This window comes from Tamandua tetradactyla, chromosome 9, assembly GCF_023851605.1.
Source record: "Tamandua tetradactyla isolate mTamTet1 chromosome 9, mTamTet1.pri, whole genome shotgun sequence".
NCBI lineage: Eukaryota > Metazoa > Chordata > Mammalia > Pilosa > Myrmecophagidae > Tamandua > Tamandua tetradactyla.
In genome coordinates, this window is record NC_135335.1 from 116,265,791 (window position 1) to 116,290,319 (window position 24,529).

Genomic DNA, 24,529 nt, shown 5'->3' on the forward strand with positions numbered 1-24,529 from the left:
GGTGTCCTGGAGGTCATTGCAGACAATTGCTATGTTTGCTGAGATATTTTAAATTTTGTTCCGATGGCCAGCCATTATTTCCAGGTTACCAAAATTTGAAACATGAAAAGATTTTAAATATTGTTCTTTTGTTTTGTTTTTTAAAAAAGATTCTGGATTGAGGTGAGGTACGTGTCCCAGCCCTGTGCTGGCCCCTGGGGATCGAGGCCCAGAAACCTCTTCCCACATCCCCACCTTGACCGAAAACCCATTTTGTGCTGCCACCCAGTACCCAATCACTAATTTCATCAAGGATAGAACCACATGATCTGCATATATTCTTGAATGTATTTAATGTGATTTTAAAATATCCTGTTCTACTGTTCCCGTCCCACCAAGTTTGCCAAATCCTTGTCCTTTGTAAAAAGGGAACAGTAAATCAACAAAGTCAGAGGGCTTTTCAAAGAATTTTGTTTGTTTCTTTGCCAAAATGCCTACGGGCTTGAGGGTTAAAGTACAAACTACTTTCAAGCAGTTGTACATTAAGAAGTCGTCGATTTCTACTTGTTGAGCATCAGAAACAGTTTTATTTTGAGGAACTGACAGTTGCTCATTATCTTAGCAGGGAGAGAATATATACTTCCTAGCTAATGGTTCTGCAGGCAGTCTTCTTTAATGAAAGGTTTGGAAGATTGAAGCAAAAATAATTCCCTTTAAGGAAATTTAGAACTGTTGCATAAGATGTTACATAAGAGTAAGTTAACTTACTTGTTCGTAAGATTTCTTTATAACTTTTATTATAGTAACTTATGCATACGCTGGCTCAGAGCCTCTGTCCTAAAACTGCCGTTGTTATTTGAAAAGACTGAACTGTGGTGAGGGGCCTGGAATGGCGGCAGGGGGCAGAGATGCCAAGAGGGATACAGGTGGCAGAAGTGAAGCATGTAGAGCAGAAGTGGGCAGGATTCCAGAAGTGTTGTGCCCCATATTCTTTTATTGACTAGTTCATGGGCTTCTTTGGCAAGGGTGCATTTGAATGACGTCTCTTTAGAAGAAAATTTGCATGGTCGTTGATGCTGGGTCTTGGGCCCGATAGGACCTCTGCCGAGTTAGAAGGGATGCTTTGTTGCAGGTGTATTGGTGAAGGAGCTCCATCGCTGAGGCTGCTCCCAGATGGGGAAGGGACACGTTCAGGATTGTGTGAGGAGTCAGAGCGTGCAGGCAAGACGTTGCATCGCTGACCCCAGTGGCACATCTCAGCTGCCCTTGGGCAGCAAAATAAGTCAAGTGTGGGCAGTGGGCTCTAGTGGCCTTCACAGTGGGGGTTCTGAAGCCAGACTGCCCGGATCTAAATTCTGGTTCCAGCTCAGTTGCTGTGTTTATTGTGGCCAAGATCCTAAACTCTCTGTACTTCAGTTTCCTCGTGTGGAAGGTGAGAATATCTGCAGTGCCTCCCTCGTAGAGTTCTCTCGAGGAATGAATGAGTTACTCCACATGAAGCCTCAGGAAGAGGAAGATGGTGAGAATTGTTAAGATGTGAATGGCATTGCAGAGAGCCCGTGGGGTACAGAGTAGGGTTGAGGTGCCGCCTTCTCTGCTTAGCCAAGGCCCGTTGGGCTCTCACTCCCGCCCCATCTGGTCCCCACTTAAATGACTTCTCTTCTCTCCAGCAGTTTAATTGCCTCTGTTTCATGGCCCACGTTGAATGGCTTGACCTCTCCTCTCTGTCCTGGCCTTCCTGGTCTTGGTTACGGAATTGATGAAGACAGGGTCAGGTTGGTTGTTTAGAGTCCTAGAGGGTAGAAAGTCTGGGATTCTTTTTTGTCAGATGAGAACCCAGAGTTCCACACAGAGCTCTTACCGAGCAAAGATTTGTTGTCCAGATGACAGGGAGGGGAGGAGTTGGAGAGACAAGTAGGCCCCTCACACACGTGGTGGGAATTGCTAACCTAAGATCTGGCCCCTCTAGAGTCAACAAGCAATTCCTCAAGGTTCTGTGCCCCCTTTGCACAGGCAGACTTAATCACGGTTTTCAGGTTTGCCAAACCTTGCCCTTAACCAGTTTCATTTCCACCCAGACATGGACCCTTCTCTTCCTGCAGTGTCCCCTGGCGAGAAAGGGACATTATGCCTGTTTGCATAGATCAGTCATGAGCAGAGCCCAGTGGCTACTAGGGACTGTGGGGAGAGGGAGTCCCTCAGGCCCCCTGTTCTGGTCAGAATCCCAGCAAACTGGCCTGCTGGATGGTGGCACAGAGGATGTACTAGGCAGCAGCTGGCCCAAAGACCTGCCCGGTCCACTGGTTGAAATCTTTTTTTTTTTTCCCAAAAAGACATACATTGCCAGGAAAAGCTAACAAAAATTTCAAGGCAGATTTGGAGGAATTAAATTATTCTTAGGCGTATTGCCTGGTTTCCAGGCATTTAGGGATATGCAAATGTTCTTGTTCTTTAGAGCTCTGTGTCTCGTTTGTGCAGAGTACATCAGTACTAAAAATGAGATTTGCTAGTTCTACAGTTTTGCGAGAATTTATGCAATGAATATTTAATTTGATTCTGGATCTATCAAAAGGAGCCTTCAAACAGATAATATAGCTTATTTTTTCTCATATGTCCTCCTGGTTGCTTTGTTGTTTTTGTCCTTATGACTGAAATGCAAAATAGAATACTGTCCCAAATTAATATTCATGCTACACAAAGACTTCCAGTGTTTGTTTTTGCTTTTTTTGATATGTAACGCTCTTAAGAGTGATATTGTATAATAGCGAAGAAGCTATACCCATGTAGAGTTGAATACTCATACTTCTGAATGCCAACATAGCAAACTGTGATTAGATTCTGCTTCTTAAGATGCTCGCCCTAAAGAGTGCCTATAATACTGAACTGCTAAAGTGTCCCACTCTTCAAAGCTGATAAAAGCGCTCTTTGATATAGCTACAATGTGTGCTGTCGTTTTATTGCTTTATTGTATCTTCAGGTTGCTCAACTGAAACTTTTATCATAAAGATAACACTGAGGAATGAATGTAGTGTGAAGTATGCACATATGCATGGGTTCTGTTAACCATCCTCTCTGACTTTTGTCTTTGCCTAATTCCTCTGCCTCAAGTATGTTTAAAAAAATAAAGAAGAAAACTTCTATTACCTATTTCCCCTCTACTAGGCTGTTTTCCTAAAGTTATCTGCAGTAACTCTCTCTGCTTCCTTAACTCCTCCAACTCTTGCTACCCCCTTCACTACTGTCCTGGAATCTGCTCTCCAGAAGTCAGTGATGGTTCCACAGTGGACAGAGCCCCAAATTCCTTCCCATCTACTGGGTCTTGCCCTTCTGGAAGCCTCGGCAGGTTCTCATCTGTTGCTTCCAGGACACTGCGTTGCCTCCTAATCTTGATTTTCCCTTCTCATTTGCATTCACTGAACCTTATGTTGGGTCCTTGGATCATATTTTTTCTGGTGAACTTTTCCATTCCCTTAGAGCTCAGCCTTGCCTTATTTGTAGTCAATTACCAAACCTTTCCTGAATCACAGGCTGGGGTTTCCAACCATCCACCCAGCATACTCAAATTTGTATACCCAGCATCAGTTTAAGTCTCCTGGCTTCCCTTTGCCCACTATTGGTAGCAAAATTCTTCTCACTAACACAGGATCTGGCAAGCACCTTTTGCTCCTCTCTTTCTTTCTTCATATCTAAGCCTTTGTCCAGTCCCATCGATTCTTTGTGTGCAGTGTCTCTAACTTCAGCCCTCCCCTCTCCACACCCTCATGGCCTCCTGCCCGATAGCTGCAATAAACCTTTCACAACCTTTCTCCCCTTTTCTCTCTCTACTCCTGTCCCTGCCCTACACCACAACTAGAATGAGATTCCTCAGGGGCACCTCGGATCCTCTTGCTCCCCTTTCCAACCTTTAAACTCCCAGTTGTTTACTGAGTTACTCATAGTTCAGCACAGGTGAGCATGAGGTCAGGTGGCCCCTCCCTGCCTTTCTCATCCAGGTCTTGCTGCTCTCTCTCTGGCTTCAGACGGATTGGACTGCCTGTTCTCTAGCTCTTCCCAGAATGTGACACATGCTTAGTCACATCTGTACCTGTCACTCCACACATTCCATTCCCTCTGGATTCCTAGAGTTGGATTTGGGCTCTACCTCATTTGAACCTCATGCATTTAGTCTCTGGCTCTCCTATGGCATTTTCCTAGTGTTATGGTGCCTGTGTACCAGCAAGTCTTATCTCTGAGACTTTGCCACATGATCCCCTAACCCCCCGCCCCACCCCAAACACACCCCACCCACTGTTCTTAGAAGGCAGGGGTTGTCTTCCTAATTTTTGTCATGTACACTGTGTCAAGCAGTAGCACACTGGCCTGTGTACGTCTGCCAAATTGATTAAGTACTTGTTGAATGGAAGTAGAAATTCAAATTCGCACAGATGGCGAAGTGTGATGTTCATTCATAAGTCCTGTTTTTCCTTTGCCAGGTGAAGCGCGCGTGTGGAGTTGCAACAGTAAAATCAGACGACAGATGGACAGTGTGACAAGAGCGTCAGAAAGCATTGGGCCTCGCTGTGAGAGTCAGCCCGGAGGCCAAGTGTTGACAAGTTGCTGAAAAGGAAGCCAGTGGGAGGACTGTGGCACACAGAGGAACCAGAGGCCTGACTTCAGCCACACCATTGATGGAGGACAGTTGGACAGCCGGATGGCCAGTCACCTCTCCTCTTAAAGCTTTGGAGAGTTGTCCTTTGTCCTCTGCTGGGCTCATCTTGGGCATCGTAATACCCTCTCTGAATTTGCTTTCCATAGACACGTAAAGTTAGACTGCAGCATATAACCGGACTCGTCTGTTGCATGGTGACAGATCTGCAGACATGAGTGCCGAGGGGTACCAGTACCGAGCGCTGTATGACTATAAAAAGGAAAGAGAAGAAGACATCGACTTGCACTTGGGTGACGTTTTGACTGTGAATAAAGGGTCCTTGGTAGCTCTTGGGTTCAGTGATGGCCAGGAAGCCAGGCCCGAAGAAATTGGCTGGTTAAATGGCTTTAATGAAACCACAGGAGAGAGGGGGGACTTTCCGGGAACTTACGTAGAATATATCGGAAGGAAAAAAATCTCACCTCCCACACCGAAGCCCCGGCCCCCTCGACCCCTGCCTGTTGCACCAGGTTCTTCCAAAGCGGAGGCAGACAGCGAGCAGCACGGTCAGTACCAAGAAGTGATCGCTTAGTGGCGTTTGTTTGTTTGTTTCGCTTCAAGGAAGAGTCTTAGGTTTGGGTTGGGCTGTCATGCTCTAGGCAGAAGTAACGTGGTCAACTTTACCTGAATTTATATACAGGGAATAAATGTTTTTTGGTCAGTCATTGCACAGCTAGAAATCTGTATTCGTGGGGCAGGGAGTTATAAAAATAGGGAGATGGTATCTGCGAACCTGTTTATTGAGTGTGTTTAAACACTTTTATTAGAGTTGCCATCGAATTAAACCTCGATTTCATTCTTATTCTTCTAATTACATGACTAAATAATCATTTTGGGAAAGTAAAGGGTAGGTTGCATATAAGGAGAGTTAGCATGAACATGATTGTATAGAAAAATGTAGAGAGTAAGAAAATGACCACAGAATTCAGCACAGAAGAAACCATTGTTTTTATAACCTTCTATCTCGCTCCTGGTTTCCTCTCCAGAACACTGTGGCCGAGGATGAAACCGAATCCTGTAGTTAGGATAAATGGGGAGGACTTCTCTTCATTCCCAGGCAGCATTATTCACAGCAGTAATGCCTATTTATTGCTTCACCTTCATCAGAAAAATAAAAATTAAAAAAAAGACCTGAATACTTTTCTTAAATGGGAAATGCCTTAATTCACAAACTGCTTAATGATTTGCTGGAAATGGGCTGCACTCTAGCCTTTTGCACAGCTAGCTTTCATTTAAAGGTTTTCTTTTGCTCCGTTTCATATGGAGACAAGGCATCCTCTTTGCTGTTACCAGCATTGTTAAATACTGGTTTTCTCACAGGTACATCTCAAGCATTTGTGTGTGTGTGTAATCTTTCTTTTCTCAGAAACTGCTCAGAGGAAAGGTACGTTTAAAACAAGTGGACAGAACTGCAGTGGATACATGTTGAGTGGAACTAACTGGCATCAAAGTATATTTTTGGAAGAGATTCTGATATTGCTACTAACGTACATTGCCTTCCTTAGTGTTGGCTCAGAGAATAAAGAAGCAGAATTCAAGGGTGAACAGCTACCTTTCAGCATTGGGTTCTAGTAGGATTAGAAGTTTTTGTAAAAGTTGAGAAAGGATACCAGTAGGGAAGTCCTTTTCTCTTTTCTGCCTGACCAATAAAGGGTATTTGGTTGATAGACATTGTACTATGCTTTATAAATAATGTTCAAATAATATCTTTTACCATAGAGTTCAAAAGCAGAAGCTAATTTTTCTCTGCATGTGAATCAGGCAGTCTTGACTCTGCATTTACTATAGATAATTTTGTCAATCATTGAATTCCTTTCATGGTTTCACTTAGCAGTTTGAAGATATATGCATCATTGGTTTATTCCATCTAAGTGTATATATATATATTTACTTTGTAATTTTTAAATTAGAAGCACAGTCTCCAGTAGGCTAGTTCAAAGGACAAATGATTGAATTTGCTCCAGAATACAAAGGATTATAGATGCATAAAAATATCTGGGTTGAATTAGAGAAGACTGTTTAAAGGGTGAAAGAAGGATACCTTTGTCAAGATTAGTGAGAAAAAGATGTAGTGAAAATAATTTCTAAATGAAATTGTGTTTGATAACTGGCATCAGGTATAAGTTCATGTGGTGATAGTACAGAGAAAAGCAAGTGTTTTCTTTTAGGAAAAATGATTTTCTCTTGGCCCTAAACTATTTTGTAGTGCTTTCTTTCTCATATAATATGTTGACAGTTGAGAATTTTAACAGCTTCTTTATTTTTACTTTCAATACGTAGAAAGGCAGGAGTAAAATGAAAAAAAAATGTTTAACAAAATTTAAGAAAAAGCACCCTGATAATGAGCTTTAAAATGTACAAAGAGAGAGCCTGAATATAAATGAGAAATTAGGAATAACTGAAGGGCTGAAAAGGCAGTGTTGGGGGGGAAGTTACATGAGGAGTATAATACTAAACGTGAGATCTTCTAGAAATTTTAGTCTCGTTTGCTCATTTCAGCGTGATTCTTGCTCAGTGAGGAGTCAGTAGCGCTTTTGCAGTGACAGAGGGTGTGAAGACGGGAGAGGATAGATCTTCTCTCTTTTACTGTAATTGGATTCTGTACTGGCAGTTTTTCTTTATACCGCCCCCACCGGAATTAGCTTGTTTTTCATGTTTGGCTTTCTTTATTTCACTCAGCAGCGTGCCCCTGAGGTCTGAGGGCCACGTGTGGGACCCTTGTTGAGAGAATGCCTTGTGGCCCTTTGTCACGAGTCACCTGGAGTCAGGGGCACGGAGCCCGTCGAGACGCTGGTCCCTGCCCTGCCTGCTGTGGCCCTGGCCCCAAGTCCTGCCGAGGGTCACCAGCTTCTCTTTTTTTAAAAGAAGGCTGCCATTCAACTCTGGGTCTTACATAAGAAGACCAAAGTTTTCATTTGCTTGTATGTTCCTGGAAGTAAGCTGTGAACTTTAACTTCTGGGGGAACTAGGATCAAAACCCATTTGAGGGTGCCGGGGTGGCTCAGTGGTAGAATGCTCGCCTTTCATGCGGGAGACCCAGGTTCCATTTTTGGACCGTGCACTCCCCCCCCCCCCAAAAAAAAGCCCATTTGAGGAAAGTGTACCTGCACCAGTAAATGCTGCAGCACATCTCTTTAGGATGCCCTGACCTGCAGATTGAGCTGAATTTCTGTATTGGGTAATGTTGGGTTTATTGGACTTCCATTCATTCAGGAAACATTAACTGAGCTCCTATTTGTGCCAGAAAGTGGGGATCAAAGATGAAATCCAGACATGAGAGAAAATGAGAGCGCATCAGTGCTGACGCCTCGGCTTCCCCTCAGCTAGGCCTGGCACTCTCCCCGTGTCCTCAGGGCACAGTTTGACTTTGCTCCAGCTCTGCCTTTACTTGCAGACTCTTCCCTAGACATCCACGTGACTCACCCTCCCCCCTCCTGAGTCTTTGCTTCTCATGGGGGGTGACTCTGCTCCCCCTTTTTTCTCTGGGGGATGACTGTGCCCCTCTGCTTTGCAAGGCATTACTTGGCCTTCTATATAATTTATTCATTGACGTTTATCATTTATTGGCTCTCCCCTCTGCTAGAATGTAAGCTCCACGAGCACAGGGATTTTGTTATCCTCCCGCTTCCCAAGTATTTACGATAGTAGGTTCTCAGCAAGTGATAAATGCCTATTGTTGAGAAGCTCGTCAGTTAACCGTTTCGTGTTCTGCTTGACTTTTGAAATTAGCCACGTGCTTAGAATATTTTGTACAGGTACACAAGGCTGTAACAGTCCATGCTGTTTTTCGAAGTCAGCACCTAGTACTTGAATTTACTTGAATCCCAGGCATCCTGAAGCTTTGGCTCTTACTGTTGTCTGAGCTAGCCCTCAATGAAATGTCTTCTGAGCTCTTACTTTCTGATCTCATGAGTGGGACAGGTCATTGGGCTGGTGGAAAAGTATGTAACTTCCTTTAGCCACTGAGGGCAAGTGAGTAGAGGATGTGCCATGATCAGTGCATATCCTCAGGGCGGAGAGTCTTTCCCCTCCTTTTATCTCCTTCCCTTTACGTGGAGGGGGCGGGAAGTGGCAGGGTGGGCGGGGAGCTAAAACTGCCCATCATAGTGTCCCATTTTAATTCATTCTCCCACAGCAGAGTAAAGCTCCAGTAGTCTCTTTGGAGAATAACTCTTCCATGCTTTGTACATGTGAAGGGTGTGGATGGGTGTGCAAAATGGTGATACAGAAAGGTGGTCTCTGGCTCTTTGAACTTTGGCCTGTTCACACACTGGCCGTCCATCCCCCGACAACAACCACATTTATTCATGGTTCCGTTACTTCCCCTTGCTCACAGGAAGGGAGCAGGCTGGAGGTGAGGATTTAGGGCTAGGAGAATGAAAATGTATTGCTCTCTTTTGTAAGAAAGCTGTCCAGTGAGGCCATTTCTTGAGAGAGTGGTTTTAACAAGTGCTTTGAGACCCTTTCAGTAAAATCATGCTAAACTGTTTATGAGATTCTGTGACCATGTTAATTTGCAAAGTAGGTTGAGATATGCTCTCTAACTTGGAGCGATGGCTTATGAATCTGAGTCCATAGCTTTCTCATCCAACCCCGCCCTCACTGCCATCTCTGGCGTAGTGGTTCCCAGTTGGTGTCGCATATAGAACGTAAAGCGCCCATTTGGAGTGGCCTCTTTTAAGTGTTGATGAAAATTCCTTCCAGACAGGAGGAGAAAACAAGCAAACAGAACTGCAATTTATTTATTTATTTTAAACATAACAACATGCAAACACGAACATTCTTGCCATATAATCATTCCATTCTTGGTATATAATCAGCAACTCACAATATCATCACAGTTGTATATTCATCACCGTGATCATTTCTTAGAACATTTGCATCAATTCAGAAAAAGAAATATAAAGGAAAAAGAAAAAAACTCATACATACCATACCCCTTACCCCTCTCTCTCATTGACTGCTAGTATTTCCATCTACCAATATGTATTAACCTTTGTTTCCCCGATTTTTTTTCTATACCCCTTACCACTCCCTTTCACTGATCACTAGCATTTCAGTCTACTAAATTTATTTTAACATTTGTTCCCCCTATTATTTATTTATTTTTAATCCATATGTTTTACTCATCTGTCCATACCGTAGATAAAAGGAGCATCAGACACAAGGTTTTCACAATCACACAGTCACATTGTGAAAGCTATATCATTATACAATCATCTTCAAGAAACATGGCTACTGGAACACAGCTCTACATTTTCAGGCAGTTCCCTCCAGCCTCTCCATTACACTTTAACTAAAAAGGTGGTATCTGTATAATGTGTAAGAATAGCCTCCAGGATAACCTCTCAACTCTGTTTGAAATCTCTCAGCCACTGACGCTTTATTTTGTCTCATTTCTCTCTTGCCCCTTTTAGTCGAGAAGGTTTTCTCAATCCCTTGATGCTGAGTCCCAACTCATTCTAGGATTTCTGTCCCACGTTGCCAGGAAGGTCCACACCCCTGGGAGTCATGTCCCATGTAGAGAGGGAGACGGCAGTGAGTTTGGTTGTTGTGTTGGCTGGAGAGAGAGGCCACATCTAAGTAACAAAAGAGGTTCTCTTGGGGGTGACTCTTAGGCCTAATTTTAAGTAGGCTTAGCTTATCCTTTGTGGGGTTAAGTTTCATATGAACAAATCCCAAGATTGAGGGCTTGGCCTATTGCTTTGGTTGTCCCCACTGCTTGTGAGAATATCAGGAGTTCTCCATATGGGGAAGTTGAATTTTCCCCCTTTCTCACCATTCCCACAAGGGACTTTGCAAATACCTTTTGATTCACTATTCAGATCACTCTGGGATTTATCGGGGCATCACTCTGGACAAACCTACAAAATCTCATGCCCTACTCAAGATTCCATGTACTTAGGGTGTTTAATATAACTGTCCACATAAGTTATTTAGAAAATGCACTAGTCAAAATATAAATTTTTTACCAAATAAACATTTTTTGCTTTAGTCTTACACATAAGTTAAACTTTTAAAATACAAATTACCATCTATTTTTAACACCCTGCAATATTGACATTCCTTGCTTCTTCCTCATGGAAAAGTATTTTTTAATTTCTACATTTAGTCACTATCATTGTCCACTCTAGACATCCCTAGGTTATACCGTCTCAGTCTTTACCGTCTGTCTTTCCTTCTAGTTTCATTTGTGCCCCCAGCCCTCCTCCCTCTATCATTCTCACATTCGGCTTCATTTAGTGTCCTTATATTATTGTGCTGCAATCAGGTAGTATTGTACTATCCATTTCGGAATTTTTACAATCAGTCCTATTGTACAATTTGTATCTCTTCAGCTCCAATTACCCAATATCTACCCTATTTCCATCTCCTGATGGTCTCTGCAGAACTGCAATTTGTAAAATTTTTATTGTTTTCCTGGCTTCCCAAGCCATGTATTTTTATTTGTTTGTTTTTTTATATCTTTCACTCAGCGTTTGAGTGTCCTTCCATGGTATTTGTTGCTCCAGTGCTATAATAAAGCACATAAATTGGCTGCACTGTATAGCGGTTATAGAAAATAGGCCCTGATCCCAAATTGTATACCTTTGCTCACTCTGAGGTCATAACATAGCGTGACTCTTTCCTCAGGACAGCAGAAACTAGAACTGAAAGTAGTTCACTTTGCTTCATGAATTCCTACCTTTATGAATTCTGCTTCATATCAGAATATGCCTTCTCTTAACATCCCCTACCTATTCTCCTACTTAAGTGAAGTTGGAGAATTGTCTTGTTAACCCCGCTCAAAGGAGTTTCCTTCAGATGTGGTAAAACATCTTGACTTTTTAGCATTGACTGCCCATATTGCATTGACCACTCTGCTTTTATGAGAAAGCAGGGACCTTAACAGGGTATTTGAAGATAAAAGGTCTTTGAGACCTATCTCTAGCTTCAGTCAACCAGAAAATTTAATCCACACTGGAAATTTTTACCCAAGCCTTTTGTGTTTTAGTAGAAAATGAATTGTATTTCTAAAAAAGACATTTTTACTGTTAATATTAAATTTAATTATTTTGTTTTTTCAAAAATGTGAAAATGGAAGGGAAGTAACCCTGATTAACAGTTTATAATTGAAAAGAAGAGAAATGTTCCTAGTGTTTGCTGTTTTTATCAGAGGGGTCCCCTGCCACATTAGGATTTATTTGCAGACCCTGGGGACCAGTGAACTGGGGAGCTCCCCTTGGGGCAGATTATATATAGAGAGGAGAGGAAGATGTTTCCTGCTCATTCTGCCTAGTCTGTTATTTGAATGAAAGGACCTAATTTTCTCTTTCCTGAGGCTGTGGGTATAGTTAAGTTCTGGGTTACAAAGTGAGCCATTTAGGAAAAGCTTTCTTTCTCCCAGGTTGCTGTGACCTGTGTAATTTAAAATCATGGGCTGCAGCAGGCAAATTATGTTTTCTTACCTAAGTGAGATATTTGTTCAGATGCGTTCATCGCTGCATCTGCCTTCAGAACTGTACTTGTCCATTTTTTTCTAAAATGGGTCCTTATCTGTATATCCCAAATAAAGCCTTCACACCTCTAGTTTGAATAGAAACTATGTAAGTGGAGTGATCCTGTTTATTAGCAAGAGGCGACTAAAGCTAATGTTGATGTTCTAATAAAATATTGTCATAGAAGTAGACCTTTGATCTAAAAGTGTTTTGTATATAGTTTGGTTATCAATAGATTTTTTTTTTAATTGAGAAATCTTCACATGCATACTTTCCATACATGGTGTATTAGTTAGGGGTCTCTAGAGAAACAGAATGAACAGGAAACACTCGCAAATACAAAATTTATAAAAGTGTCTCACATGACCGTGGGAACGCAGAGTCCAAAATCTGCAGGGCAGGCTCTGAAGCCAACGATTCCGATGGCGGGTCTGGGCGACCTCCACATGAGAGGCTCACCAGCCGAAGCAGGAAGAGAGCCTGTCTCTTCTGAATCCTCCTTAAAAGTCTTCCGGTGATTAGATTTAGCATCACTCATTTCAGAAGACACTCCTCTTTGGCTCATTACAAATGGAATCACCTGTGGATGTAGCTGACATGATCATGATTTAATTCTATGAAATGTCCTCATCGCAACAGACAGGCCAGCACTTGCCCATCCAGACAAACAGTTACCACCACTTGGCCAAATTGACACATGAACCTGACCAAGACACATGTTACACAATCAGAGGCTTACAATATCATCACATAGTTGTGTATTCATCACCATGATCATTTTTAGAACATATGCCTCGCTCCGGAAAAAGAAATAAGAAAAAATTCATACATTGCATACCCCTTACCCCTGCCTCTCATTGACCCCTAGTGTTTCCATCCACCCAATTTATTTTACCCTTTGTCCCCCCCATTATTTATTTATCTTTTACCCATCTGTCCATACCCTGGATAAAAGGACCATTATATACACAAGGTTTTCACAATCACTTAGTCACATTGTAAAAGTTTTTTTTTTTTAAATCTTTAAACAATCATCTTCAAGAATCAAGTCTACTGGAACACAGCTCGACAGTTTCAGGTACTTCCCTCCTGCCTAAAAAGGGGTATCTATATGATGCATAGGAATAACCTCCAGGATAACCTTTTGACTGTTTGAAATCTCTCAGCCACTGAAACTTTATTGTGTCTCATTTCCTCTTTTGGGGAAAGGCCTCAGTCTCTTGAGGCCAGGTCCCAGCTCATCCTAGGATTTCTGTCTCACGTTGCCAGGGAGATTTACACCCCTGGGAGTCATGTCCCACGTAAGAGGGAGGGCAGTGAGTTCACCTGCCGAATTGACTTGGAGAGGCCACATCTGAGCAACAAAAGAGGTTCTCTGGCAGTGACTCTTAGGCATAATTTTAAATAGGCTTAGCTTATTTTTACAGGAATAAGTTTCACAGGGGCGAACCCCAAGATAAGAGGGCTTGGCCTGTTTATTTGGTTGTCCCCATTGCTTGCGAAAATATCAGAAATTCTCCAGATGGGGAAGTTGAGTATTTTCCCCTTTCTCCCCATTCCCCCAAGGGGGCTTTGCAAATACTTCTTTACTCTCTGCCCAGATTACTCTGTGATATATCGGGGCATCCCACTAACCTGGACAAACCAATAAAATCTCATGCCCTGTTCAGGATTCTGTGTACTTAAGGTGTTCAACTGAACTGTCAGATTCTTTGTCAAAATTCATTGTGAGTCTTTTCTGGTTCCTAGATTTAGTGCATCTTTGTCTAAAACAGGAGAAATTCTCATTAGTAAGTACTTCTTCAGTAAGTCAGTTTGAGAAAATAAACATTTGAAATTAACAGTAAATGCTAATTCTGCGAAGTAGCACCTAAAAGGGGAGAATTTTTAAAATACCTTTAGCAAATAAGAATGCCAAGTACATGATGCCATTTACATATCCATGTTCTACTTAGTAAAGGAAAACAGATGTTAGCAGTACAACTAGCTACTGCACATATGTATATCCTTTTTGCTAACTGATTGCCATGAGGAAAGACACAAAATTGATCTGAAGGCTGAACTAGGAGAAAATAACTTGTTGTGATGGCTAGAAATGAGAAGCTTAATTGAATGATGGATTATACCTTAATGTTTTGAGGTCTTGATTGAATTTATAGCATTCAATATCATGGCAGTTCTGAGGCTTTCAGTAAAACCAATTTAAATAGGGAAAGATGAAACGAACTAGAAATTGGATTTATTTGTATTCCTTGGATATAATTTCCCTAAAATGTCAAGGTGTTTAACAAAATATTGTCACATTACTTATTCCTACTTAATAATTTATGTGAAGGACCACAATGTTTTGTTTCTACTGTGATAATTCCGTGAACTATGTATTGTTAAAATGTTCTGATAAAATATAACTTTGAAATTACAAGCAAAACAAACAAGCAGCAGATCTTTCTGTTTAGTTATGTATGCAGAACATTTTCCTAGTTGCTTTATGCCAACTCAAGTATGGCTGTTGTTTTCAGGAATGCCTTCTTTCTCTGAACTGTCTTGTTGTTTGGTGGTGTTTGCAGTGAGCTTGTATTCATCTATTTGTCTGTTCTCACTTGGTAGCATGTATTATGCAATGCTTATAGATTATTCTCTCCTGTCAGAGTTTGATGCATATTGCAGTTCCAACTGTGAATTTATTACAGCGTATTGTAGGAGACTGTTTGCAATTTGATAATCGAATCTGGTATCCACGATAGTAGAGAATGTAGGCATAAGTGAACTATAAATCTCTTTGATATATTGAGTCAGAAACTGTTTTACTTGCTATAAATTTCTTAATTCTAATATCATGTAGATTACAATTAATTGTGAAATATAATAATTGTAAAATAAAAGGGTACTGCCTCTTCCGAGTTTGGTTACATTTTTGCTTTAACCTCATAGTGCCCCTTGGTGAATACATTTCCCTATTCCTCCACATAAGAATTGTCGGAGAAATAGAATCCAGAAAGGTTGAAATTCTCATTGGTTGTGTTTTCCCAATAATGCAACCTGGATGCTCTGCATATGAGAGGAAGGGAAAGTAGGGAGAATCTTTATGTAGAGAACCAAGGTGCATTGTTTGGAAAATGTTCTCACATGACCTCATTGCAAGATCTGGGTGCTTGGTCTCCAGGGTTATACGGGACTGTGGTTAATGAAAGCACCCACTTGGTCCTAAATTTTTGTGCATCTACGTATTGGATGATTTTAAAATGCATTTCACCAGTGGGAGGGAGAATTTATGCTCTACCTGCATAGTGGGCATTCTGCAATGATATCTAAAGTGGTTTGAGACTCTTCAAATTTTACACCTTGCCCTATGTGAATTAAAAGGTATTCATGTACGGTACCTGCCCATGCAAAAAAAAAATAAATAGATATTCATGTAGTCCTTCCATTGTTTTCCATCTGTGCAGTGTAACTGAAGTATGTGATGTGTGCTCAGAGTTCCAGGGAATTTGTCCAAAGTATTTTTCCGTTTGTTTGTTTTTAGTTAAAATTTCAAGGTGAGTAGAGGGTGACAGCTATGAACTTTATTTATTCAGACATCTTCAAATTTATGTGATACAGATATGTACCTGTGAGGTAACAGGTTAGCACAGGCATTGGGCAAGCTGTGTTGGGGAACCAGCCTGCTGTCTGGGTGGCCACGTGGACTCCCAAGCTTTCCCCTAAGAAAGAAATCTGATGTGGTACCCTTGGGCTCAGCACCGAGCACATGGCCGCACCAAGGAAAACTCAACGTTGGTTCCAACTTGCTGCTGGTTTTTTAGAAAACGCAGTTTGCAAAGTTACTTAAACAGCATTGGATCATCTGTTGTAACTTTGCATGAAACTGCTGATTTTATTTTCACCCTTTTTTTTTTTTTAAATAATTTTTAACACTTAAGCACATTGTTTCTAGCCGTAAACAGTTCATATGAAATACCTCCCAGTGTCCTAACTGGAAACACAGTTGGATGTTTGTGTCATAATTAATTTATAATTTCAAAGTATTTTACAATATTGCTAACTTATGACTCCTTACCATGTTCTTTCAGGTAGCAGAAAGTAAGTTTTCCATTTCTGAAGGAGAGAAATTTAAAGAGGTTAGAACAAGATGTTCTTACTAGGCAATATAGAATACCTACGCAGTACCAAGGAATGAGGTTTAATGAATTTTGTTAGAACGTATGACCGTACTATATATTCTAACTTGTCTCCACACTTCCCCATAGATCTATTTAAATGTTAAAAATGCCTTTTTTAAATGACCTTAGAAATTTGCAGACTCTACTTGCCAAGCCTTCTTTGAGGCAATATATAGACATTTTTCATTTGATTCTGACACCCACCCTGCAGAGATGGCTTGATTATAGTAGCCATTTTTGAGATTAAGAAACTGTAGCTCAAATGATTGTGTAAATATTTAAAAGGAAAGGAAACTCCACAGTGACAAACATTTACAGGATTTAAGAACCCCCCAGGCAGCAGTCTTGTGGACCTTGTTAAGCATCCTTTTGTAAAGTTATCAGTAACTGAGAAGATCAGATACTTTCTGCTTTTTGGGTGGTCTTTAAGCCTGCTTTATCCGTTAAGTTTCATTAGCTATTGCATTCATACAACCATAAAAACAAATTAATCTTAGAATTTTTTCTTTTGCTTTACCTATGACTTGAAAACTTTTCTTGTGTTTGCTAAATATTCTGAAGCATTGAGTTACATGGAGATTGATAAGTCCAGGAAACTAAGGCAAAGTTTGGGTATATGTGTGTCTGTGCATTTGTTTGTGTGTGACGAGATAGAGCTTGATCAGATACTCAAAAGAAAAGTTATATACTATTCATCAATAGTAGATTTTCCTTCCGTTTCTGTTGTTTTTGTCAAAGCTAAATATAGAGCCTCAAATTTTCTTATTTCTAACTCAAAGTTGTATCGTTTTAATTAAAATGTAGCACAGATTGGTTATTACCTGTTTACGACTGCTGCCCCCGTCTCCCAAAACCCTAACCTAATGGTGTCCAGTATAAGAATCATGTCTTGGCATGTGGATAGCACTGCTTAAGTATGAGAAACCTCAAGTTGACTCAAATGAATCTAAGGTCTTGTGCCTGATTTATGTCAAAGTTAGCAGTAAATGCCATATAAAAATATTGACTAAATTACTAAATTCCTTTGAATCTCAAACTTCATTTTTTTTTTTTTTTTTTTTTTTTTTTTTTAAAGGAAGGAAAGACAGAGAAGGAAGGAAGGGAGGAAGAAAGGGAAACATTTTTAAACATTTTCTTGTTTTATTATATTTTGTTTGTTTGTTTGTTTTTTACATGGGCTGGGGCCGGGAATCGAACCGGGGTCCTCCGGCACGGCAGGCAAGCACTCTTGCCCGCTGAGCCACCGCGGCCCGCCCAAACTTCATTTTTTCAGGAAAGTTGGCCCCTGCCAAGTTCATAACATAAACGTGTTTCTGTTACCCAGATTTCAAGGACTGGAGGGTGGAGGAAGCAAGTGAAAAGCACAGGTAAATATCATTTCTAGGTAGGAGTTAAAAAAAAAAAGAAAAGCAGTGTGGCATTGCACAGTGATAGTCTCAAAGACAGTGAAGGCCAACAAAACTTCTTGGGCATTTTTGGTTTTGCTCTAGTTTTAAAGTAAAAGAGATATTTATTCAAAAGTTTCCTGATTTGAAAAGGCCTCTGACTTGCAGCCCTTCATGCAACCTCTGTATGCCTCTCACTAGAGTCTCTAAGAAGGCAGAGGAAAACACTTACAGTTTAAACACTTATAGAAACTAGAACTAGCAGAAAGAAATTTGCATGGTAAGTCCAATCCAGCTGGGGTTAAAAACATGATAGACCATAAACAATAGTATTCCTGTAAACCTAAAGAATACCCAGGGCTCTGTCTGAGATGCTATAAAAGTTTCACTCACTAAGTTTATTTTTAAAAAACTCATAACCTTCAGATGTTTCCTAGGCCAGATAAACCCTGAAACTTAGAGTCACCAGTCTTTCCACGTGCATCAACCAATCTCATCCCCCTGCCCCATAATGTGGGCCCTCCTTTTCAACATGAATGAGTTACAATGGTTATTGCCCAAATATCTCTAAAAATTGGGAGAAGGATCAAAGGAGAAGGAAGAGTTGTAACAGAGAAGATAGAATTTAACAAGTGAGTATGACCACTGAATCATTATATTGATATTTCCTTTCAGTCTTCAGTGTCTTGGAGCAGCTAGAAGGAAATACCTGATATAGTAGAACTGTAACCCATACCATACTTAGAAAGATTTGTTCTAAAACTACTTGTTAAAATATGCTTTGAAATTTAGCACTTTTTTTGTATATTTCACATTAAAAAATGTTTAAAAAAAAACAACAACAATAGAATAAATTTTGACCACCTGAAAATAGGTAGGCAGACCTGTGTCCTCCATCACTTCCTGCCTGTAATTCAAAAAGGACCTAATCAGCTGGTCCAGAATGTTCTTCCCTATTCCTATGCTTTATCTCTTCCTACAGGGCCTTTCTATTTCGTGGGAGGTCACAACTCCAGCTCTGCCTGGAGGGTAAAGAGGGGCTTACATCCTGAGACTAACTCCACAGAAGTAAAGTTTTGGGGATGGGGTAGAGTCTGAAAGACCTGTGTTTACCATGGATTTTAGATGCATTCAGAGCATCAGAAAGCCAGGCAGTAGAACCAGGTGAAACTTACCCTTCAGACTAGCAGAACTACCCTGAAAGGTCAGCGGCACTGGGAGCAAACCTGCCATGCAACGGTGGAGTGAGAGCAGGCTCAGAGCAAACCGCAGGGCTGGGGAGAACTCTCCTCATTTAGTGATAAATGTCATGAATACCAAAACCAAAAAGTGTTGCTTCATGAAGGAAAGGGGGGATCATAATGAAAATTCAGAGGAAGACCAAACTTCCAAAAATACTTTATTGCCTTAAGAAGATAGGGCCCTCATGAAAGAGGGGCAGAAAGGAGTTAGGAGACTGTGAGTTTGAAAAGAAGTCAGATGAGCTGAATTGGGAGTGAAACAGTAAAAAGAATGTGAAGAACTAAAAAGGTGCTATCATTTAAAATCCTTATCAGAGGCAGTGAAGAGTAGAATTTGACATAGCTGGAAATAAAATCAGTGCCACGAAGGCAGGCTCAGATAAAGCTCTTCTAGAATCAAAAAAAAGAGAGAGACAGAGAGAGAGAGAGAAATGAGAATGTGGCATATTGGATCTTCTCTCTCTATGTATGAGAATTATACAAGAAATCCCATCCAGTGAAAAAGAAGCAGTGAGCAACAACGTAATTAAAACAAGCTTTCATGCATATGTGCATATTTGAAAGTGTTTTCCACAATTTTTCATGCAAAGTGAATGAAAGCCCACCTCTGTGGAGATACGGTAGTTTTTTTAAAATTGCAAGAATAAATATTATGAAAACTTCCTGCCAAAAGTATCTGGTTTTAACTACCAAGGAGCTAAATTCAGGCTGCCTTCCGCTTTATAACAGTAAATACCAAGACAGTAGTTCAATGTCTATAGAGTTTTGAGAAACAAGTGATACTTAAAAATTTAATGAGCATCCTTCCTATCTTTCATGCAGAAAGTCAATTGACAGACGTCCTCAGATAAGCAAGAGCACAGAAAAGATAGATTAAATTTCTCATGTCACAGAGGAAGACCCAAAGGATGCCCTTTCATTCCTAAGCTTTATAGATAGAAAGGCTTAGGTTAAAGAATAACTCTTTTTGCATAACTCAAGGAGTAATTACCAGAAGAATAAAACTGTAAGGTATATATTTTCCAAATACCTACAAATGCAATGTATATATCAAAAGACAGATAATAAAGAAAGCATATAAATGCTGGCAGGGGGAAAATACTGTATATGAAAACTTCAAAGAAATTTTTATGTATACAAGCACACAGGTAAATGTAAAACTGGGAGTATTAAATCTATATATGTACGTTCAACAGACATCAGTTATATGTCAGCTCATGAGCAGTATTTTACTATATTATCCCATTGCTTTTCATAAGAGCTCTATGGCATTGGACTTATTGTTAGAGCCGTGTAAAGATGAAGAAACGGAGGTGTAGACTGGCTCAAGGTCACACAGCTAGGTGAGGAACTAGGATTTGACCCAGTATTCGTTTGTTTTTTTTTAAACGTAACGACATACAAACACGAACATTCTTACCATATGATCATTCCATTCTTGGTGTATAATCGATAACTCACAATATCATCACATAGTTGTATATTCATCATCATGATCATTTCTTAGAACATTTGCATCAATTCAGAAACAGAAATAAAAAGAAAAAAAACTCATACATACCATACCCTTACCCCCCCCGTTGATTGCTAGTATTTCCATCTACCCAGTATATTTTAGCCTTTGTTTCCCCAATTTTTTTCTATAGCCTTTATCACTCCCTTTCTTTGATCACTAGCATTTCAGTCGACTAAATTTATTTTAACATTTGTTCCTTCTATCATTTATTTATTTTTAATCCATATGTTTTACGCATCTGTCCATACCGTAAATGAAAGGAGCATCAGACACAAGGTTTTCATAATCTCACAGTCACATTGCAAAAGCTGTATCGTTATACAATCGTCATCAAGAAACATGGCTACTGGAAGACAGCTCTTCATTTTCAGGCGTTTACCCCCAGTCTCTCCAATATACCTTAACTAAAAAAGGTGATATCTAGATAATGCATAATAACCTTCAGGATAACCTCGCCACTCTGTTTGCAATCTCTCAGCCATTGACACTTTGTCTCATTTCTCTCTTCCCCCTTTTTGACCCAGTATTCTTAAACCGCTGCAAAATGACCTCTGGTGATGCTCATACTCTGTGACATGACCCTTCCTCCTTGCCGCAGCTGATGGGTCAGGAGTCCCCCCATCAAAAGGCAGATAAGAAGAAATGAGGTAGACCTACCAGATTTTTCCTCTCTCAGGAAATAGACCCAAGAAAAATTTAAGAGATTGAAGCAGATGTGTGAATTGCTCTTTTTTATAACAGAAGAACTCATCAGACAACAGGCCAGGAAGAGGTGATTAATATTTTAAAGGCTAGTGCAGTCTCTAACAAGTTGGAACCCATGAGTCTTAAATACTTTTGGTATTTAAACCTCAAGTTATTCCTTGTTAGATACTGCTTCTTAAAATGTCGTATACAGGGCAGGCAGTGGTGGCTCAGTGCCAGAGTTCTCACCTGCCGTGCAGGAGACGCGGGTTCAATTCCCCCTTCGTGCCCATGCAAAAAACAAAATGTCATATGCACATGTATTTATATATGTGTGTATGGGTGTGTGTGTGTATGGTGTGTATTTGTGTATATATATGTCCTTCTAATATAAGGCATAAGGCAATATAGGAAAGTCATTGTTGGGTTAATCGTACAAATATGCGCTAAATAATTAAATTTTCTTTTTCACTAATATCTGCTTCAGAGGATTGAAAGTTGTGTCTAAGTTGCTACTTTACTGGGCAGCATTGTTTGTAGTTACATGTACAGTTATATTGTAACTGTCACTTGGATCTTTCCCTTAAGGGAACCTTGAAAGGCTTGGTCAGCTTTGACATGTGGAGGAAGTTTAAACATATTGGAGCATAAAATGCATAGCTGTTTAGGTTGAATCTTCGTTTCTTGTCATGCAGCTCTTCTGTGTTTGAAATAATCTGACTTTGGCCTGCTTTATGGAAAAGTTTCACAAGACACAAGAAATGTTTGCTTTTGTTTTCTCTGCCAGTATCTCTAGTTTCTGGAACAGACTCTCAGACTTCTTTGCCTATATAATGATAGTGTCGCCAAAAAAAAAGAATTGTCTTCAGTTAACTGTTGGTTTTCTTTTCCTTTCTTTTCCTGCTTTTGGTGAATTCCAAGAAGTTCCAAGTAGTTGCTATATCCATCCAATATTTTGAGTAATTTATATTGTTTAACTATAAAAAGTTAAAATAACTTCTTTTTAGTTTTTTAGGTTTTTTTATGGTCTAAAAGAGACTAGCTGATTTCATATACCCTAGAAGAGAACATAATAGTGTTTTCCCAAAATACTAACCCATTTTATTTTCCCCTTCTCTCAAGCAACTCTTGCCTGATCCACTTTCTAAAACGTATTTAAAATACAGTTGAAGTTTTTATTTGGATGATGCTAAGACTCTCTTCAGTGGGTCCCTAACAGACCATCTTTTGCTGGTGTCAAATCCTATATTTCATTTGCGTTTTGTGTTTTAAATTTTATATTCTAACAAATGTAGTTAATCATCTTCAGATCATGTTATTTGCATTTAACAGATAATTTCCTAGCAGATGGGAATGAAGAGGGTGGTATTAACAGTTACAGTAATTAAAGCTTCTTAAATAAGTGGGGAAAGAACAACTTTTGTCTATAGGAGTTGAAAAGAAAAGACCACTAATGATGGTTCAGGGTTAGGCCTTTCCCCAGAAATCCATCCCACAGAGTTGATATTTAATAGTTACTATTAGTGCAGACTCTGATTAATTTTTTTTAATTTTTATTGATGCAAAGTACAAGCACATACATTCTTAAATATAAACATTACACACATGGTGTACAATCAGTGGCTCACGATATCATCACATAGTTGTATATTCATCATCATGGTCATTTTTTAGAGCATCTGTATCACTCCAGAAAAGGAGATAAAGGAAAAAACTCATACATACCATATCCCTTGCCCCTCCCTTTCATTGACCACTAGTATTTTCATCTATCCTATCCAATATGTATGTATTTTAATTTTATATTTGTTCCCCCTATTATTTATTTTTATCTGATTAATTTTTGTTACCTTGTTCTGGATCTTTCACTTATGGGCAAAACAGGTGAATGTTTGATTTGCTAGAAAGAAAGATAATATTTGCTGTTTTTTTTAAACCACAGGTTTTAGTTCATTATTTCTAAATGCTGCCTTTTCATCTTCTTAAATATGTATGAATGAAACATTCTTTTCTCTGATAGGAAAGTTTGAAATTTCTTGAACATGGTTCTTTATTAGTACATTAGCTGACATGTATTGAGCATCTGCTTTGTCTCAGGCACCTAGCTGTGTGCTCTCCCTGCATTGTCTCACTTATTCCCACTTTATAGGTGGTACAGTTGAGGCTTAGAAAGGTCAAGAAACCTACAGAGTCAAACACTGGCAGATGGTTGAGCGTTGAGATTGGCATGCAAGCTCTCTGACTCCAGGATGTGTTCTTTCAGATGCCATGCTGTGCCACTCTCAAAGTGAAATGGAGGTGGCAGGGACCCTCTACCACTGTTAACTTCCCTGAAGGTCATCCCAGAGCACTACATATGTTGGCCATTTTCTTCTTTCTCTTGGGATCATGTGCTTGAACCACATGTCAGGCCAGGGGCTTATGTAAGGCAATTTGCATACCACATTTGTACAAAATCCATCAACTTCTTTTAAAGTTTTCTTGCCATAAAGAGAGCAGAATATGAAATATCACCGATTAAAGCAATGATCTCATTTCAAGAAAAAAGTATTGTACTATTTGTTTTCAAACCTAGATTTGACTCTTATAGTGACTCCATTCTAGAAAAATGTTTGTGTTATAATTTGTTGACAGGGCAAAAGTTTAATCTTTACTTAGAGAACGCAGCAGTTCTGAGAGCATTTAGGAGTAACGTGGATCTTACATCTGAACTTTTTCACATGGCCTCGGACTGAGCCTAGCTCAGGGAGCGCAGTGGCCAAACTTCGGTTTAGATCACGGTCGTAATGTATGAAGCCAGAAGAAAAGTCCCAGGTGCTGGGTGCTTCCATACACCATCAAGATGGATTTGATGATTTTCTTTGAAGTACTACTTTCAGTAAACCAAGGCAGGGTTGCCCAGATAAAGAGATTCTTCTTGGGTAGACGGGTCTCCAAGTGCTTTCCCAGGCCTGACTCAGGAGAGTTTTAACCACTGTGTTAATGGCTTAACCCCAAGACATAATTCTACCTCTTAAAATTAATGCTTGTGAAATGGGAGGTCTGATGGGTGAATGAATAGCCCAGGGCTTGCCCAGGATCTGAGTCAGAGCCAAGGATTTCTCAATTTGGAAGCCCCCCTTCTTGATCTTGCCTTCTTTTGAGCTTGCCCATCCGTTTCTGGGTAAGTTGAAGTGTGTCTGTCTAGGGAAAGCCCAGCCCCTGTTTCGGGTTTAGTCAGGTTTGCCAGGGAAAACTGGGTCCCAGTGGGAATAAAATTTGCTGACCCCTGTCTCAGAGGTTAACATTTTCATTTATGTTTTGCATGACTCATTTTAAATTACAGTGCTCTTCAGATATAGAAAGAAGCCTCCCTCTTCCCACCCTCCCCCAGACACCACATAATGGAAAAAGCAAGAA

At 40.1% G+C, this 24,529-nt stretch overlaps 1 protein-coding gene across 5 annotated transcripts in view; it reads left to right on the forward strand.

Annotated features, from left to right (window-relative positions):
- PIK3R1 (phosphoinositide-3-kinase regulatory subunit 1) overlaps window positions 1-24,529 on the forward strand; it is a 106,001-nt gene that overhangs the window by 25,405 nt on the left and 56,067 nt on the right. For 3 of the 5 annotated variants that reach the window (XM_077117397.1, XM_077117400.1, XM_077117399.1), the window contains one exon: window positions 4,452-5,172. In XM_077117397.1, the coding sequence (XP_076973512.1) occupies window positions 4,839-5,172 (334 nt within the window). In that variant the 5' untranslated portion in view covers window positions 4,452-4,838. Of the gene's footprint in view, window positions 1-722; window positions 1,499-1,735; window positions 1,755-4,451; window positions 5,173-24,529 lie in introns of those variants that run through there. The other 2 variants (XM_077117398.1, XM_077117401.1) reach the window with 2 other exon arrangements.